The sequence below is a fragment of the Hordeum vulgare genome, chromosome 5H, assembly GCF_904849725.1.
Source record: "Hordeum vulgare subsp. vulgare chromosome 5H, MorexV3_pseudomolecules_assembly, whole genome shotgun sequence".
Taxonomy (NCBI): Eukaryota; Viridiplantae; Streptophyta; class Magnoliopsida; order Poales; family Poaceae; genus Hordeum; species Hordeum vulgare.
In genome coordinates this window covers 25,879,217-25,899,819 of record NC_058522.1, presented here as the reverse complement: position 1 = coordinate 25,899,819, position 20,603 = coordinate 25,879,217, and the positions used below count along the sequence as shown (strand labels likewise).

General features: G+C 46.6%; 1 protein-coding gene and 1 pseudogene across 1 annotated transcript; one reads left to right on the top strand and one right to left on the bottom strand.

Moving 5' to 3' along the window:
- Positions 1 to 7,819: 7,819 nt before the first annotated feature.
- Positions 7,820 to 12,260, bottom strand: LOC123396238 (E3 ubiquitin-protein ligase PRT6-like). The gene is made up of 6 exons (XM_045091247.1): positions 12,038 to 12,260; positions 11,820 to 11,896; positions 11,114 to 11,741; positions 10,821 to 10,834; positions 8,704 to 8,974; positions 7,820 to 8,034 (listed from the first exon to the last, which is right to left on the bottom strand). Exons 1-6 carry the CDS (start codon positions 12,258 to 12,260, stop codon positions 7,820 to 7,822), a joined length of 1,428 nt encoding a protein of 475 aa, XP_044947182.1.
- A 5,711-nt stretch (positions 12,261 to 17,971) lies between these two features.
- Positions 17,972 to 20,603, top strand: LOC123396237 (annotated as a pseudogene).

Below are 20,603 nucleotides of genomic sequence, written 5' to 3'. Positions count from 1 at the left end.
CAGGTTTGTTTGTGCAGATTCAGTTATTTGACCATAAGGTTGATAGTGTAGGCTTACCTCCAGACGAGTGGGCTCTCCTTTATAATCTTGAGGATGAGCTCCTCAAGATTTATTGTAAGGAAGAGTCCTATTGGAGCCAATTGGGGTGCCATAATTTGGGTGCTATTTGGCTATGCCAACATTGCATACTTCCAAGCCATTGCCAATGGTAGGAGGCATATATGCACTATCCCCCTCCTTTGGGGTGGTGACAAACTGACAGGCTAATCCAGGAACCCACATACATTAGGCCCATATTGATGGGTTTTATAAGCAGTTTTCACCAAGGTCGTGAGAGGTGGGATCTCCCTTGCCGTTCATATTTGGAACGGACTCAGTCGTGTGTCTCCAAACAAAAACAACTTGCTTCTAGCCCCCTTCAAGGAGGCCGAAGTGGCGGTGATCATTAAGTCCATGAATACGAATTCGGCCTCGGACCTCGATGGCATGTCGGTTCATTTTTTCAGGTCTTCTGGGATACGGTCAAGGTGGATGTCATGGCACTCTTTCGAGAGTTCTTCGCTGGATTGATGGATGTATCTCGACTTAACTATGTGATTTTTTCACTCATTCCATAAATCCAAGGTGCCACCGGCATGAGGCACTTTCGTCAATTATGGTTCTCAACGTTACCTCCAGGATCCAGGCTAAAGGGTACGCAACTACGACGACCCTCATAGCGGACATGATTATCCACCTAAATCAAGCTGCCTTCATTAAAGGGTGTTTTATTCTTGATGGGATCCTCGTTCTTCATGAACTTTTTCATGAAGTCAAGAAAAAGCACATCCAGGTGGTGTTCTTTAAAATTGACTTTCACTAAGCCTACGACACTATTCATTCATCTTTCTTGCGGGAGGTCCTCATCCGGAAATGTTTTGACAAGTAATAGATTGCAAGGCTTATGTAGTTAGTTTCTAGTGGCAGGACTACGATCAACATTAATGGTGAGGATGGCCCCTATTTTGCCACCTCCCATTGGGTCTTCCAGGGGATCCCCTCTCACAATTTTTGTTCAACTTGGTGGTTGACGCTCTCGCGGCCATCCTAGATGCGTCAAAACTTCTCTGTTTTCAGGAGATGTTAGGCCTAACCATCAACTCCACTCAGAGTGAGCTAATAGTGTTAGGATACTCTCACACGGAGAAACATGATATTGTGAACTGGCTAAACTACCGGCTAGGGGCCTTCCCGACTGAATACATGGGGATGCAAATTAGTGATTCCATGTTATTAGTTAAGGACCTTGCCCTCGGTGGCCAAGGTTCAACATAGGGTCATACCTTGGCAAGGCCGCTGGCTACTAAAAGAAGCTAGAGTAGCTAGTGCTCATTAACTCTTCCATGATCAGCCTTATCATGTACTTGATGGGATTCATAGCCTTCGTGAATCCCTTCATCATGATATCGCAAAATACCAATCTTAGTTCTTCTAGGCAGCAAAGGCTGATAAGCAAAAATACCACATGGTTAAATGGTCCTAAAGTTCTAAACCAAAGGACTAAGGCGCTATGGGGATAATCTCCTCTAGGCGGATGAATATTGCCCTCTTATCCAAATGGCCTTGGCGGATTGCAACCGGAGAAGGGGTTCTCTGGTTGGACATGATCCGAGTGAAATATCTTTGGAGTCAACCCCTTGTGTTCGCCCAACGGACATGAGGCTCCCAATTTTGGCAATCTGCTATCTAGTTGCTTCTGGTCCGCCAGATTGGGTCTTGCATCATGGTTTCTCGGGGACGAATATACTATTCTGGTAGGACAAATGGTCAGGTGACCAACATTTTGTGTCCGAGTTCCCCAAAGATTTAGTATTTGTGCACCTCGTATGTGACAGTTGAAGCGGTCCTTGTGAACCTCGCTAACCTTCCCTCCTAGCGGATGTTTGATTCAGTCGAGAGGGGCCAATGGGAGGATCTTCTCGAATGTGTAGCGCTCTACACCCCTTCCTTGGATCAAGTTACCATGGGTTGGCATCTTGAACCAAATGGGGTTTTCTCCTCTCGGTCGATGTATAGAGCCTTGATAGCTACGCCATATTCACAAGACTTGAACCACCTTTGGTATATTAAACTACCTCTCAAGATTTGGATTTTCCTATGGCAATTAGTTCATGGCCGTGTCCCTTCGGGGAGTGAGGTGCTTAAACATAATGGTCTAGTCCTTTGGGGACTCTAAGCACATTGTATTCACTTGTCTCTCGGTACGGTTTCTGTGGAGTTGCATGTGTGAGGTGGTGGGTGGTAGTTGGAGCCATGCCAACTTCCCAGAATTGTTTAGGGAGGTCCAATCCCACCACTCTTCCATTCGTCTGACCCTTTTGTGTTAGTAGGAGTACTAGCATGGACTTTATGAAATGTGTGCAATAAGCTTGTCATTGAGCATCTGAGGGTGATTGATGCTATCTACAAATTGTGTAGTTTCTTACAGCTATAGCGGCCGCTAAGGATGTGACAAGGTCAGGAGAACATCGACAGGATCTCAACCAACCATCACTCCATCGCCTCACGTCTTGCGTCGACACCTCCTTCACCGCTTCCACCGCCACCACATCCGCCTCCCGAGACAGTTTAGTTTCCTAGCTTCATCTTAGGGGATGTTGTGTTGAGCCCCAACATGACTATTTATATTATTTTATGTATTCTTGCAACTTGGACATCTATTTGTATGCACTTTGTTGTTAGCCATTGCTTTATAATATAAAGCAGGGGGAAATCTTTACCGTCATTACCTTCTAAGAGATAATTTAAGATGGGAACAACTTATACTCCTCTCACATACTCCTCATTCCTGATTTTTTTGGTATTGTAAATGTTGATAATTTAGACCTAATATGCAGAGTAAAAAGGAAGGAACGGAGGTGGTATAAGTGATCTCATGTCGTGGGCATGGATTGTCTGAAAATGATGAAGATGATCTAGTTATGAGTTTGGGTTATGCAATTAATGATGTGTCGTACTCAAATGTATTCATAATATTATAATTCAGTTATTATGATCATCATATTTATTATCATCGGTATTGTTATTCAATCCCCGTGCCGCTCCCAAGAGGCGACTCGGGCGGCGTCCTAGCCAAGCCGCTGCCACCACCCTGCTCCTCGTCGTCGTAAGAGAGAGATGGCAGGCAAGCCCGCCGAGTGCCCGAGGACGACTGTTGCGAGGCTCTCGATCCGTTCGTGCTTTTCACCTATTCTCTCCTCATCTCTGTAGTGCCATGACGTTGTTGTGTCGCGATTGGGCGGCACCCTGGCAGGTGACCGCAACTTTGTTGGGGGGCGCCTTGTGCTCACAATCATCCTCTTTACGCCCCTCCTCTCGGTTCCTATCTGATCCCTGGCTAATTTATCCTCGTAGATATAGATCTGCCACCCTAGTGGCATGAGGTGGTCGTGGTGGATCTGGTCATGTGGGGTGTCATCCCCTCTGCCCTCGTGTTGCGGGTCGCAACCTTGCTGTCATGGGTGCTCGAATCCTCTATGAGCCCCTTGTCTAGATCTAGAGGGGTCGAATCTAGCCCTCCTCAGAGCGTCTCGACGGCGGTCTGTGTTGGAAATATGCCCTAGAAGCAATAATAAATTAGTTATTATTATATTTCTTTGTTCATGATAATCGTTTATTATCCATGCTATAATTGTATTGATTGGAAACACAGTGCATGTGTGGATACATAGACAAAACACTGTCCCTAGTAAGCCTCTAGTTGACTAGCTCGTTGATCAAAGATGGTCAAGGTTTCCTGACCATAGGCAAGTGTTGTCACTTGATAACGGGATCACATCATTAGGAGAATCATGTGATGGGCTAGACCCAAACTAATATACGTAGCATGTTGATCGTGTCATTTTGTTGCTACTGTTTTCTGCGTGTCAAGTATTTGTTCCTATGACCATGAGATCATATAACTCACTGACATCGGAGGAATGCTTTGTGTGTATCAAACGTCGCAACGTAACTGGGTGACTATAAAGATGCTCTACAGGTATCTCCGAAGGTGTCCGTTGAGTTAGTATGGATCAAGACTGGGATTTGTCACTCCGTGTGACGGAGAGGTATCTCGGGGCCCACTCGGTAATACAACATCACACACAAGCCTTGCAAGCAATGTGACTTAGTGTATGTCACGGGATCTTGTATTACGGAAACGAGTAAATAGCCTTGCCGGTAAACGAGATTGAAATAGGTATGCGGATACTGACGATCAAATCTCGGGCAAGTAACATACCGAAGGACAAAGGGAATGACATACGGGATTATATGAATCCTTGGCAGTGAGGTTCAAACGATAAGATCTTCGTAGAATATGTAGGATCCAATATGGGCATCCAGGTCCCGCTATTGGATATTGACCGAGGAGTCACTCGGGTCATGTCTACATAGTTCAAGAACCCGCAGGGTCTGCACACTTAAGGTTCGACGTTATTTTATGCGTATTTGAGTTATATGGTTGGTTACCGAATGTTGTTCGGAGTCCCGGATGAGATCACGGACGTTGCGGGGGTTTCCGGAATGGTCCGGAAACGAAGATTGATATATAGGATGACTTCATTTGGTTACGGGAAGGTTTTCGGGCATTACCGGTAATGTACCGGGAACGACGAATGGGTTCCGGATCTTCACCGGGAGGGGGGACCACCCACCCTGGAGGGCCCAAGGACCTTGGGGGTGGCGCACCAAGTAGGTGGGGTCAGCACAAGGCTGTCTTGCGCAAGAGAGAAAGAAAAACCAAAAGAAGAGAAAAAAAGGGAAAGGTGGGAAAGAAGAGAAGGATTGCACCTTCCAATCCTAGTTGGACTAGGATTGGAGGAGGACTCCTCCTCCCCTTGGTGGCGCAGCCCTTGGGGCTCCTTGATCCTCAAGGCAAGCCTCCCCTCCCCTCCTCCTATATATATGGAGCTATTAGGGCTGATTTGAGACAACTTTTGCCACGGCAGCCCGACCACATACCTCCACGGTTTTTCCTCTAGATCGCGTTTCTGCGGAGCTCGGGCGGAGCCCTGCTGAGATTAGATCACCACCAACCTCCGGACCGCCGTCACTCTGCCGGAGAACTCATCTACCTCTCCGTCTCTCTTGCTGGATCAAGAAGGCCGAGATCATCGTCGAGCTGTACGTGTGCTGAACGCGGAGGTGCCGTCCGTTCGGCACTAGATCGGTGCGGATCGTGGGACGGATCGTGGGACGGTTCGCGGGGCGGATCGAGGGACGTGAGGACGTTCCACTACATCAACCGCGTTTCTTAACGCTTCTGCTGTGCGATCTACAAGGATACGTAGATCGGAAATCCCCTCTCGTAGATGGACATCACCATGATAGGTCTTCGTGCGCGTAGGAAAATTTTTGTTTCCCATGCGACGTTCCCCAATAATCTGGCAGGTGGATTGTCGTCTGTCCAGGTTTGGGGATGTAGGGCGGTGGGTTGGGGTGGCCCTGCGTTGTGCTCTGACAGGGTGGCCATGGTCGGGGACCCGTGCCCGTTTTTCCCGGTTTGATTGACATGGGCCGATGGTCTTCTTGGGGCGACGAGCTTGCACTCTTCCTCAACGATGTGGTCATGTTGCAGTGCCTAGGGAGGTTGTCGTGCCAGCAAAAGCTGCGCAAGGCCTTGGCCGTCACTCACGATGATGATGTCTATGAATGATGTGCTTCTCCTCGGAAGCGTTGCTTTCCTCCCCTCCTCCCTAGGACATCTGACATTCTTCGTGCTTCCGCGTCTGCCCTTCCGCGGTGGCTCTTTCGGTGGTGTCCTCATGTTACTTGAGTCAAAGGTTGCTGCAGGGCCTTTTTGTCGCCAATGATTTTCCTCGATATATGCTTGGCCTCATTTAGACGGTATTCTTTTCGTGGTGCGAGATCATCCCGGGACCAGGGGTTGTTGTGATCAGCGTCATGCCAACAGGATGCCAGGGTATCCTTTAGCCAGTGTCCTTTGAGTGTGACTGGTGGTTTCCAAGGTGGTATTTGGGGTTGGATGGCGGGGCACCGACAAATGTCGTGCTTGACCTCAGTCAGATCAACAACGATGGCATCCACGTACATCGTCCTCCTCCTTGGGGCGTCTCTACTTGGCCCCTCCTCCTTCAACTGATGGTATCGTGAATCGTCAGACCCAAGTGGCCTTTTGGGCAAGATGTGTCGAGGCACTCCAGGACGACTTGTGCTTCATTATTAGGATCGAGCGAGCTCCTTTAGTTCTAGTGCTTAACTTTGCTTGCTTTGTCCCTGTTCTTTGGCTCTAAATGTAGCTGTTTGAGCATCTCTTGTAAGTTGGTATCCCCAACAGTATTAGTGTTTGTATGTGCTATATTTGTATCGATTGTTGCTTTATATATAAAGAGGAGCGGAAACCTTTTTCGATGAAACCTGTACAGTATTGTGTTTTTGCTCTTTTTAGAACATTTTACTTAGAACACTTTTGTGCTTTTATTTTGCTTCTGTGTATTTTTTCTCTCTCTCTCTTGTCCACTTCATGGATACATTTCTTCCTGATTTTCCTTTTACTGCTCCATCATGCCTCACACAAAGATTAGGGGGTGAAGTGCTAATCACCAATAGCTCCGGCCGGGTGAAGGAACAGCAAGGCAGGATCTCACCGTACAATAGGTAATTATAACTAGTACAAATGCCCGTGCGTTGTATCGGGTAAAAAAAGATACAACTTGTTTCATGTATAAAAAAGACACAACTTGTTTTATGTATAAAAAAAGACACAACTTATTTCATGTATAAAAATATATTATTCAGCAATAAATAAAGTGTGTGATTAGCTTATGCACCGGACAAACGTTCGGGCGTTTAGGGATGAAATAGGGGTCCGGCTGTAGCTTTCTTATCTATTGTTAAAATGACTTGTGTGCACTTGGTGTTTGTACGGGTGTTATGAAGGAGAGAGGTCACATGTGAATGGGAATCGTTGGGAAAAAAGGAATGGACCTCGCGAGATGATTTACCGATGCGTGGGTCCCTCATAACGCCGTGTGTATCTCGCACAAGACGGCTAGCAGGCTACAGGCGGATTAGATTAATTCCCCATCGAGGGACTTGCAAACAGCGGCATACTGCAGTCTTCCTTTTTTCCCAGATCTCACCGCGCACGCGCACCTCCTCATGCCCTCGTCCATTACGAAGCGGGCAACAACAACATGACCACGCCGATGAGTCGGCTCTTCCTTGCGCTTCTCCATCCCAATCCAACCATAAATCTCATCTCTATTCTCACCATCTTTCTTCTCTGTCGAACAAGGGGACTCAGACGAACAAAAATGACGCTGACACTATGGAGTTCAAAACTGTCGTCGGCACTCCCTCGTCAAGTCGCCGGATTCAGACCGCCCAGAAGCATGTGTCACCTGCCCGCCTCATCCTCGAGCTCCTCCTCTGCTGTTGTCCGATCTGGCCCGCCAAGTCGTCGTCCTACGCTACCAATCCGTCCAGCAGCCTCACGCGTCCGACCCCGATTCAGACCGTCGCTTCATGCTGGTTTCTTCATCTGCTCGCGTTGACCGCGAGGAGGCCACCTCGGCCTCGTCAAGGCGCATCCCACAAGTCGCCTTGCCTCAGCCTGCTCTGCCACAGTCGTATCCTCTGTCTTAGGGAGTATCGAGGGGACCAAGTAGTACGTTGGCCGCCGCCAAGCCCTCGCGACCGGCGCCGCCTCGCCAAGCCCTCGCCGGAGCGCCACATGTCGGCATCCTACTACACCTCCTCGACCCCGCCTCCCGATGTCATCCTGCGCCTCCTCGACCCTGCCTCCTCGCATACGTGCGCCGCCTCCTCGCCCCTACTAGAAGCCGGCGGCCAGCATCCTCTTGCGCCCGCACGCCGCCCTCGTCGACCCCGCCTCCTTCTCCTCCTGCGCCCACGCGCCATCCCTCCTCGACCTTGCCTCCTCGTGCCCGCACACCGCCCTCGGCCTCGCGTCGCCGGCGACAAGGCCCTGCCCCGAGCTCCAGGTTGTATCCGCAAAAAACAAATTGCTAAGAGATCCAAAAAGTCTTGCTTTTACAAATTTTGTTCAAAATTTTAGAAAATGGACCTGTTTTCAAAATAATATCCACTAATTCAAAAACACTCCTGTTTTACAAATATAATTCACACATTCAGAAACAAATCAGGGTTTTTTCAAATAATATTTGTGCTTCCAAATTTTATTTCTAATTGAAACGTTATTCATGTTTACATCCAACAAAGAGATTCAGTGCAGACTTTTTCGACATTTCAACAAAGAATGTCCACTGCACCTCTCCATGCTATGAATTTATTGGTAGCTTTGACACTGCAACAATATAATCATCACTGTGTGCTGAATTAGACGTTTTGGAGGAGATTTATGTACGCATGTTTGTATGTTCATATATATGCAAAGATCGAATATGTAAAAAAATTATGATTTTTTTTGTTCATAGAATTTTTATGATTTCTATGTCAAATTTATATGCAAAGAACGAAAATCGTGAGTACTTTTCTAGCCATTGAGATTGAGTAATCACCTCTCTTATATAGATTGAGATTGGGCATTTTTCACAAAAGGGATCGATGTGCTTAGATACAAAATATTCTCTAGCAATATCATATCCTGACATCTCCTGGCAAACATCGTTAAGAAGGCAGCCATGGAAGATTGATATGTCAAAAGCTTCTTGTCCATAGCATGTTATCAGTGCCTACAGCGCAATACATATGTTACAAAGAAATACACCATAACAGAACTATGTAGGTGGTGGGAGATTGCAGAACAGCATACCTGAATGACACAAACAATGTAGAATAGATGAACAATAGGGATGAAGAATTCTGTGGAGGTCAAAACTTCAATGGGCAGGCAGAAAAGTGCTGACATCAATGAAGAAAATGGATCTTGAGCCAGGACAGGATCAGCACACTGCTTCCAAAATTGAATATCAGGAAATATTTCACCCTCACTTTCCGGGTCAACCATGTTGGGGAACGTCGCATGGGAAACAAATTTTTTCCTACGCGCACGAAGACCTATCATGGTGATGTCCATCTACGAGAGGGGATGAGTGATCCACGTACCCTTGTAGATCGTACAGCAGAAGCGTTAGAGAACGCGGTTGATGTAGTGGAACGTCCTCACGTCCCTCGATCCGCCCCGTGAACAATCCCGCGATCAGTCCCACGATCTAGTACCGAACGGACGGCACCTCCGCGTTCAGCACACGTACAGCTCGACGATGATCTCGGCCTTCTTGATCCAGCAAGAGAGACGGAGAGGTAGAAGAGTTCTCCGGCAGCGTGACGGCACTCCGGAGGTTGGTGATGACCTTGTCTCAGCAGGGCTCCGCCCGAGCTCCGCAGAAACGCGATCTAGAGGAAAAACCGTGGAGGTATGTGGTCGGGCAGCCGTGAGAAAGTCGTCTCAGATCAGCCCTAAAACCTCCGTATATATAGGTGGGAGGGAGGGGGGCCTCGCCTTGGGGTCCAAGGACCCCCAAGGAGTTGGCCGAGCCAAGGGGGGGGAGGACTCCCCCCCCCCCAAACCGAGTTGGACTTGGTTTGGTGGGAGGAGTCCCCCTTCCTTCCCACCTCCTTCCTTTTTTTCTTCTTTCCTCTTGATTTTTCTTCTCTTGGCGCATTGGGCACTTGTGGGCTGTCCCACCAGCCCACTAAGGGCTGGTGTGGCTCCCCCAATGCCTATGGGCTTCCCCGGGGTGGGTTGCCCCCCCCCCCCCCCCCCCCGGTGAACTCCCGGAACCCATTCGTCATTCCCGGTACATTCCCGGTAACTCCGAAAACCTTCCGGTAATCAAATGAGGTCATCCTATATATCAATCTTCGTTTCCGGACCATTCCGGAAACCCTCGTGACGTCCGTGATCTCATCCGGGACTCCGAACAACATTCGGTAACCAACCATATAACTCAAATACGCATAAAACAACGTCGAACCTTAAGTGTGCAGACCCTGCGGGTTCGAGAACTATGTCGACATGACCCGAGAGACTCCTCGGTCAATATCCAATAGCGGGACCTGGATGCCCATATTGGATCCTACATATTCTACGAAGATCTTATCGTTTGAACCTCAGTGCCAAGGATTCGTATAATCCCGTATGTCATTCCCTTTGTCCTTCGGTATGTTACTTGCTCGAGATTCGATCGTCAGTATCCGCATACCTATTTCAATCTCGTTTACTGGCAAGTCTCTTTACTCGTTTCGTAATACAAGATCCCGCAACTTACACTAAGTTACATTGCTTGCAAGGCTTGTGTGTAATGTTGTATTACCGAGTGGGCCCCGAGATACCTCTCCGTCACACGGAGTGACAAATACCAGTCTTGATCCATACTAACTCAACTAACACCTTCGGAGATACCTGTAGAGCATCTTTATAGTCACCCAGTTACGTTGCGACGTTTGATACACACAAAGCATTCCTCCGGTGTCAGTGAGTTATATGATCTCATGGTCATAGGAACAAATACTTGACACGCAGAAAACAGTAGCAACAAAATGACACGATCAACATGCTACGTCTATTAGTTTGGGTCTAGTCCATCACGTGATTCTCCCAATGACGTGATCCAGTTATCAAGCAACAACACCTTGTTTTATAATCAGAAGACACTGACTATCATTTGATCAACTGGCTAGCTAACTAGAGGCATGCTAGGGACGGTGTTTTGTCTATGTATCCACACATGTAAATGAGTCTTCATTCAATACAATTATAGCATGGATAATAAACTATTATCTTGATACATGAATTATAATAATAACTATACATTTATTATTGCCTCTAGGGCATAATTCCAACAAACGATAGGTAGCGAAGTGCCTATTAAAAACAGAAATGTGAGAAAGAGGATACATAAATATGGTATATTCCTGCACGTAAATATGGTATAGTGATTTGAATTTCCAGTAAACAGGAATCAAAAACACAAAAATAGGTACATCATACAAGTTACCCATTTGATCTTTTTAATAACTATATAATTTACCGTGATACCTATTGGAATTTATAAGTGAAAGTAGGTGAATTCTAAGAAACAACACTGGGAAAAATCCATGATGTAGGAAAATTGTACAAAGGGGGCCAAGGTGCCCTACATACCTTTTCGCTTAGTAGCATCCAAAAGATCTTTATCGCTAGAAATACCAGAGCAAATAGACCCTGCTAACAGTCGGATACCTTCAAATCTCAGAAGAACCTCACGGCGGTTCAGAACACGTGCAGAGTGAGAAACACGAAACAACAGAGACAATATGAACCCACTCGATGAATTCAATTCGCTGCGCAGAGATTCTAAGCAAGACTTCGATTGAGCAGAATAGTTTGACATTCTATCACGAGAAGCGATCTCTGTAGAAACGACAGAGTACCGAAGTGTTTCCCAGAGAAACAAGGATGGGCTTAGCCTTTCAGATGCTGAAAAGCTGCTTTTGCTGCGAGGATAGTAAAGCATAGTGAGTCTTCGAAGGGAAGGATCTAAAGCTGGCTCCGCAGTGTCATTCACATTCCCAGGAAAAGCTTTTAGAAATGTGCTTTGTCCAACAATTTTTCTGGCACTTTCAAGGAGGACCAGTGCACGAGGGGACTGTAAGTTATGTATACTTGCAGCAGCCTCAGTAGGCGTGGTTTGAGCAATTGGCATCGCCTTCCTAGTTATACCAGAGAAATCGGGCGATGCTGGAAGAATGGAATTTGCAAATCTGCGACACACTGGACACAGCAACTCTCCCTGTACAAAGCTAGGTGTAAGTGCATAATAATTAACAAAAGAAAGAAGACAAATGTCTAATGCATCAGTAGAAACTACCAGATCAGGATCAACAATATGTCCTCCAAAACCGAGTCTCCTGATATATCTGTCAAGAAACAAAAGAAGTAAAGTTGCTGCACTGAGATCGTAGATTCAATCAAGAGAAGTGTGAGAAGCCATCATAAGACAATCACTAATGCAGGCTCCATTGGGTCAATGCATTTTGGATGGTCTGAATTGGTTGGATCAAACTAAAGGGGGAGCTCGGCCCTCACTCGGATTGGTGACGGAGTGGAGAACGCCGAGCACGAGGAGGGAGTCGCCGCCGCGAAGTATGTCGCCCCGCGCGACGAACGCCCTGAGCGACATCCTGACCTCCACCTCGCGGTGGTCGCGGGTGGCGTCGAGAGCCACCACCACCATCTGCGGCGGCGGGAGGAGCGGCGACAGGGAGATGGGAACCGCGGCCGGGCCGGCGCCCGGGGCTTCCTCCGCCATGGCGAGCCTAGCCGCCGCGGCGGTGGCGACGACGTGGTCGTCGGCCCCCTGCCGCGGCGGAAGAGCTGCACCTCCATCTCAGGCGCGGCCGCCGGCTCGGATCCGGGCCTCCCGTTCTGGGCGGAGGCCGGCAGCTCCTGGTGGATGCCGTCGTCGGCCGGCGACGCTGCCTTGTCGGCGGGAAGGCGAAAATGGAATCTGTCAATCTGCGTCTCACGCCAACCCCGATCTGCACGCACGTCGCCTCGGGACTGCGCGGGGCGGCGGCCTGCTGTGGTGGTCTCGCGACCGTCGACGGCCTCGTGTGCTCCTACTGTCGCCGGATTAGACGGGCCACCGCCGACCTCGTGTGCTCCTCCTGCCCTCTGTCCCCAGCGGCCCAGCCCCGTCTGCTCAATCACCGATGATGCAGGGACCGCGGGTTAGTTCGGATTAAATAGAGGGGGGTTTTCATAAAAAGTAAAAAACGGTTCGAGCCGACTTATAGAAGGACTGCAGGTTAATTACGTGAAACGACAGGGACTTTTTTGCAAAAACGCCATCACGGACGACAGAAGCACTCCGCGCTTTATTATTAGGGGAGACTAGATCGAAATCTATACCTACCTATACTAATTTGAGACTCCCTACAAATTACCACATTAATTAGATTTTACGAGCCGTTAATCTGGTGGGACCGAATTATTACGGTGTAGATCAACTCAGAGATGAAAAAAAAACATGTATCTCTCTGCCACGAAGGAAAAAAAACATATGTCTCTCTCCCACGGCCTTAGTCTCTCAATCTCAATCTCTCACGTATATGTAACAAACTCTCATGTAAAAAAGCTCTCACGTATCTGTCTCCCAATGCCCAACGACCATCTCAATCTATCTCTCGCTCAAACTCAAGAAAACAATCTAGGGCATTGATCCGTGTGTTTTCTTAATTTTTTGGCCCTCGCCTCCGCCATAGTCTGAGATACTGAGGGTCTACCTCGGCAACGCCCCAGCCGGAACAGTCATGACCACGTACATGTTGGGAACAAGCTCTTGACGACTCCACCGTTTGACGACGATCTAGCTATTGGGCGTTCAGGACCTGAGTGTACTGCAGGAAAAGACCATGGAGATGGACAAGGAAAAGGTAGCTCATATGCTACAATTACTTCTACTACGAATTTTGAACTGCAGAGGATTTTTTTCTGTTATCTCATGTCATAGCTATGGGTTTGAATTGCAGATGTATCATACAATTTATTAAGGAAGGTCTAGGAACATGCTGCGAGTTGAGATCAGCATGGCCTGCAACCACAACAAGACGCCTACCATGCATATATATTTTCCTTTCAAGTAGCAACAACTTGACTATGTTGTCTATGACATAACAAAGCTCTCTTATGTTTTGTTGTAAAAATTAGTTAACCTCCAGAATTATTATGTTTTATTTATTTTCTCACATCAAGTGTGCTTGAGTGAAATCAGATGGTGGCTCTTTGGAAGGAACGGTCAAGAGTAAACGGAAGAAACATCTGTTTTCTCATACTTGGATTTCATTTCTTTTTCTCAGATTCTACTCCAAAATAGTTTTTGGTTTGGAGCATTTTCAGTGGTTCTTTCCAAGTTTCGTTCTTCTCTTCATTGTCTTCTCTATCAGAATATTATACTTAGTATACTCTTGGTTTCCTAAGTTGTATGATTTATTTGCTGCTAGGATTATTCTGACATGTGTAAGCCTTGATTTTGATGAACAAGGGCCTGTTTTTTGGCACGACTCCCAGCTGCAGGTACCTATTTTTGAATAAAGGAGATCTCCCAGTTTAGTTGTAAGATCTTTATGAGTTTCTATTCGCCTTTTATAATCTGCACGTATTATGTGTAATTGCACAATGGTATTTTATGGTATAGACAGTCTAACCTTTCTGAGTATGGTGGCCAATTAATGTGCCCTAGCCATTTTCTTGCATATCTATGCTGAAATCCGAGACATCTTTAGAATTATTTATTTTGAATAAACTGAATCAATCATTCATAAAATAAGGAGCAAACAAAGGTATAATATATCAAGAACATAAGCTTTAATTACCCGGGCCAAATGCACTACGTGTTAGTCTGATCACTTATGGTATGTTAACTGTATATTCTCAAGTACAGTGTTATGGTTAATTAATTTTTGTTTCATATTATCGGCTAACTCCCCTAATATGATTTGTTGCAATGTCTTCTGCCTCATTTTTTCTTTGTTTTGTGCAAATTCTAGCAGCACTTTATTTTTGGGTTATGTACTGAATATATGTCCACATCCTATGCGGTTCAACTGAATGATTAACTTAAAGCAGAAATAAATGGTTTCATCGCGATATCATTCTCTTCATTTCAATTTTGTGGGAGATATTTATGTACTTCCACATTAAGAGCATTATACTATCAATTCTATATTGACAGTGCAACAACAATCTGTTCTCATTATTTCATATATATTAGAAGTACAACGTGGTACATGCATTTAGCATGACACAGTTAGTAGAGTGTAGAAATGGAAATGGAAGAACAGAAAGATACCTTCATTGACAATAAGTTTATGATGTGTTCGTTGGTTTGCCCCCTTAAATAATATAACATTCAAACATATTATTTAAGTGAATGTCGGATGAATTCTATTATACTTAATGAAATTGTTAAAATAAATAATATATAGATGTGTGGTTTTCTTTTGTATGTTCATCCCAGATTGGTTGTAGGCACGAAGAACAAAATTTTTATGGTGTGCATGGAAGCACGCCTTATTATTTAAATTCTCCAGCCCTTAAATCAGTTTACCTCTTCATACATGCAAATTTTCTATCATCCAATTGGATGATTGTCTTATTCATAACATAATTGATAATTGATACTCTATTTTGCCCGACCTTCTTTAGATAAGTCAACCCATTTGTGATACGTATATGGCTATTTCTGTTGTTCTCTGGCTGTAATTGAAAATCCACCCTAAAATATAATCTTATTCAGATGGTGAAGAATTATTTTGTTCTCTTTGTCAATGAGCATCAGAAGTAGAAGACCTTTTGGAGTTACAAAATTGGGCGAATAACCTTTTCTTACTGCTCATTTTTCCAATGATAGTGTACAAGTTAGAATTTCAAACTACTTTTATTTGGTTGTGTATAATTAAATATAAAAATAAATTTAAGCATACTATATATAATACATAAAAAATGCTAATGAAATAAAGTCAAATATGTTTGGATTTTGACTTTCCATATGCTACTAGCTCGTGCAACTGCATGGGTGAGCGACTAGTCTATACTATTATTAAACAAGCAAACGAGAACTTTCTTATGTGCACCCAACAATTAGTACAACAAAATACACGAAGCAATCAACACCACACAATTAGTCTCACAAATCCTAATCCAACAACCAGCATCTCCCCTAATAATAAAGCGCGGAGTGCTTCTGCCGTCCGTCGGCGATTTTGCAAAAAAGCCCTTGATGTTTTGTGTATTCAACCCGCAACACCGATTTAAGTGAAGAAAAACGTTTCAGTTTTACACAAACCCCCTCCTCCCCAGTTCACCGCCGCGTCTCCTCTTATCCATTCCGGCCTCCGCAACCGTTGGTCACTGCCATCTCCGGCGTGGCACCAACGAGCGCCACCGCCAGGCCAGGCGCCGATGGAGATGCCCCGTAGCCCCCGAACCCTATGCCCTCCACCTCCCAAGCCGCGTCCTCTTCTGCCCTCGAGCCCCGCGCAGCCGCCGTTTCTCGCTGCCGTCTCCGGCGTCCCTGATGCAACGTCTCCCGTCGCCACGAGCGGCCGGTCTTCCTCTCCAGCTACCCTCCAGCAGCGCCGCCATCGTCGTGTTCTTCCCGTCCCCACCCGCCCCCATATCCTCACCCCCACCATCCTTCACCCTTGAGGGCTGCAGATCCAGCGGTGGGGCTCCCGATCCAATCGGGAGCAGGACGACGACGGCGAGCACACGAAGGGCACGGGAGGCACGCTTCCCGGGTGAGAGCAGGAGCAGGAGGTGGGTGGATCTGGCGAATCCGAAGGCGCCGCGCCGACGAGCAACTTCTTGCTGATGCCACTACTGTCGATACACATGGGTCATCGTCAATTCCTCATCACTACTGCCCTTGATGATGTCGGGGCTGATTGGTGTTCGACGAGGGAAAAAGGAAGGCTGAGAGGTAATAAACTGGTAAGGATCAAACAGGCAAATGGAGTCCTAATTTTCTGTTGGAAATTCACATGATATAGTTCTATGTTTGAGCCTTCAAGAGGCTGCGTATGCCCCAAGATTTGAGGTGTGAGAGTGTGACTTCATTTTTTGTGCTGTTACAGTTAATCAGTACTGGATAAATGAAATTTTGTTATGTAGATTGGTAAGCCTAATTTAGTTAAAAATTTCTTATTTATGGGTTATAATATCTTACTCCAAAAGCAGATTTGTAGATGTTTAATAGATTTTCTGAGTGATATAAGATTAGAAGCGTGGATGTTTGTCGATTTTCAGAGGGAAATAAGCCAACAGAATACACATAAATACATGGCTGCTTTGGGAAATTTTGGATGTTACCCATGCTTATGCATGATAGTAGTTGTCGCGAAGCTCATCTTATCAATCCATCATGAATCACCCCAGCACTACAAATTGTCTATTTAGTTCATCACGAAGGCCAGTATCACGGGGATAATGTAGGTAAATCAAAGCTCAATGTTGAACCCTTGATACCTCCTCCAGGTTATGTTAGGACAAGAAAACAATCCAAGGGGCACCAAACCATTTATGCTCAGCTACAGATTTTTGGTTTTTGCATAATTAAGATGACAAAATTGCACGCATACAATACTAGCTAATTTTAATCCCATTACAATGTTATAGATAACTTCGGGTCATTGCTCCCTGTTTTTACACCAGCAAGTGGCACATATTGAACTAACCTGTCACCTTTCGCCAGGCTGACAAAGTTGAGCATTTTTTTCCATTTTGTCGAGGGGTCTGCATATGGTATAAGCTTGCGTTCATCATCTGCTCAGGCTCTGAAGATAACATGGCAGCCACCAACTTGTGGTTGCTGAGCGTGCGCTCCTTCTTACAGTTCCATGGCGACCACGACAAGATGACGGTGGTGGTCTCAGCTTTTAGGATGGAGGCCTTCTACTGCATTTTCTCATGAACGAACTGACCAACGCAACATTCCTAGCTGCAATTTATTTGTCGTAGAAGCTAAAAGTATATGATCTAAATTCATATTATAGAGTGTATGTATGAGAACTGATTTAGAGGATGTTGGTCATTTGCGTCCTGAAGCTTTTTGCTGTATGGTTTCTAGGGAGAGAACGCTACATGAGTCAGTAATAATACAACTAAACTTTGATATGGTTGGCTTGATAATGTATGCATTCTACTATGCTCATTTCCTTTGTAGCTATACACTTTTTTAGAATACTGTACAATTTTATTTATAGCTCATTTCTTAGGAATGATATTAAAATGAGGATATCTTATTGAAGGGCATTTGAATCAAAATCAAGCGATGATGTGCGAACATAATGTGGTCATCATCATTGAAGATTATGTTTTGTTTTTTCCGTTGCAACGCATGGGTCGTTTTGCTAGTTTACCTAATAAATCTATGTGTACACTTAGCAAATTTTTATGACTGACCGTGCTCCACCTCCACCACCCCTCCTGCAGCATGTAATCGCACTCCAAAATACATCTATGTGTGCCTACAACGCGCTCATCCGGGCCTACTCCTGGCGGGGCCCCGCCCACGCCGCCGGCGCGCTCGCGCTCTACACCGCCATGCTCCGCGATGACCGCAGCCCGCCCAACAAGTACACCTTCCCCTTCGTCCTCAAGGCCTGCTCCGCGCTGCTCGACCTGCGCGCAGGCCGCGCCATCCACCGCCACGCCGCCCGCGCTGGCCTCCACGCCGACCTCTTCGTATCCACCGCCTTTATCGACCTCGCCCTGCCAACGCCGTCTTCCACGCCATGCCCGCCAGGGACGCCGTCGCCTGGAATGTCATGGTCGCCGGCTACGCGCTCCACGGCATGTACGGACACGCACTGGAGTGCCTCCTCCACATGCAGGAGGGCCGCGCCTGCCTCAGGCCTAACGCCTCCACCCTCGTCGCGCTCCTTCCTCTGCTCGCCCAGCAGAGCGCGCTCCGCCCCTGTGCATGCCTACAGCGTCCGCGCCTCTCTCCACGACAAGGACGGGGTGCTCGTCGGCACCGCACTGCTGGACATGTACGCAAAGTGCGGGAACTTGCTGTATGCTTTGAGGGTCTTCGAGGCCATGGCCATTAGGAACGATGTTACTTGGAGCGCCATCATCGGAGGCTTTGTGGTGTGCGGCAGGATGCTGGAGGCCTTTATTCTGTTCAAGGACATGCTGGTGCAAGGACTGGGCTTCCTTTCTCTGACCTCTGTCGCCAGCTCTCTTAGAGCCTGCGCCAGCCTGGCTGATGTCCGCATTGGTAAACAGCTGCATGTCTTGCTTCCGAAATCTGGGCTGCAATCTGAACCTGACTGCAGGGAACTCACTCCTCTCGATGTATGCTAAGGTTGGGTTGATCGACGAAGCTACCGCACTTTTTAATGATATGGCCGCCAAGGACACGGTCTCTTACAGTGCGCTCGTGTCAGGGTATGTGCAGAATGGCATGGCGGATGCAGCTTTTTTTGTCTTCGGAAAGATGCAGGTCTGCAATGTAGAGCCGGATGTTGGCACAATGGTGTCACTCATCCCAGCTTGTGCACACCTGGCGGCTTTGCAGCATGGCAAGTGCAGCCATGGTTCTGTCATAGTTCGTGGAATGGCACCAGAAACCTCTATCTGTAATGCCTTGATTGACATGTATGCAAAGTGTGGAAGGATTGCTTTCTCCAGGCAGATTTTCGATGCGATGTCGTCTAGGGATATCGTGTCATGGAATACTATGATAGCAGGATATGGAATCCATGGGCTCGGAAAAGAAGTCACTGCGCTGTTCTTAGCAAAATTTTAAATAGCGCGCTAAGCCTCTTAGCGGCAGCTCGGCCAAAAGCTATGAAATGCTATAGCGCAGCTATAGCATGCTAAGCCCCATTTAGTGTTTTAGTATAAATAAATCAATAAAAAATGAGAAATTAAACATAGAATCAGTCGTAATAATACCAATATACCATACAGTACAATACATAATAGGGGCATCTATCATGAGATGATCCATTTCATTACATAATATGGGCATCTACCAACATACCAACAACACACTTTGAAACTACGCTTTGGCATGGGCTTTGGCCCGCGTAGCAATTCAATTTTGGACCAAAATTTTCAGGCCAGAGACGCGGGACGCTATGCTAGAGGCCCAATCTCAACGCTAAATGACCTCTAGCACGCTATTAGCACGCTAATCCGCCGTAGCTAAAATCAAGCTTCGCGTAGCGCGGCGTGTGACTATATAGCGGCGCTATAGCACGCTATAGCGCCGCTATTTAAAAGTTTGGTTCTTAGACATGAAGAATCATGCTTGTGAGCCCGATGGCGTCACATTCATCTGCCTAATTTCGGCGTGCAGCCATTCCGGGCTCGTGACTGAAGGGAAACGCTGGTTTCACATGATGGCGCAGAAGTATGGTATAACTCCAAGGATGGAGCACTATATCAGCATGGTTGATCTTTTGGCCGGGGGGGTTTCCTTGATGAAGCCTATCAGTTTATCCAGAGCATGCGAATGAAAGCAGACGTTCGTGTATGGGGAGCTCTGCTTGCAGCTTGCCGGGTTCATAAAAACATCGATTTAGGAAAGCAAGTGGCTAGGGTGATCCAGAAACTAGGACCTGAGGGGACCGGCAACTTTGTTCTGCTGTCCAACATATTCAGCGCTGCTGGGAGGTTCGATGCGGCAGCAGAAGTTCGAATAATACAGAAGGAGAAGGGGTTCAAGAAGAGCCCTGGCTGTAGTTGGATCGAGACAAATGGCTCCCTACATGCATTTATTGGCGGGGACATATCTCATCCACGGTCACCTGAGATACACCAAGAGCTGCATAACATCCTGGTAGATATTAATAAACTGGGTTACCAGGCTGATACCAGTTTTGTTCTACAAGATCTTGAGGAAGAGGAAAAGGAGAAGGCACTTCTTTATCACAGCGAAAAGCTAGCAATAGCTTTCGGTATCCTCACTCTTAGCGAAGATAAGGACATTTTTGTTACAAAGAATCTCCGTGTGTGTGGAGATTGCCATACTGTTATCAAGTACATGAGCTTAGTAAGGAGAAGGGATATAATTGTCAGAGATGCCAACATGTTTCATCATTTCAAGAATGGACAGTGCAGCTGTGGAGATTTTTGGTGA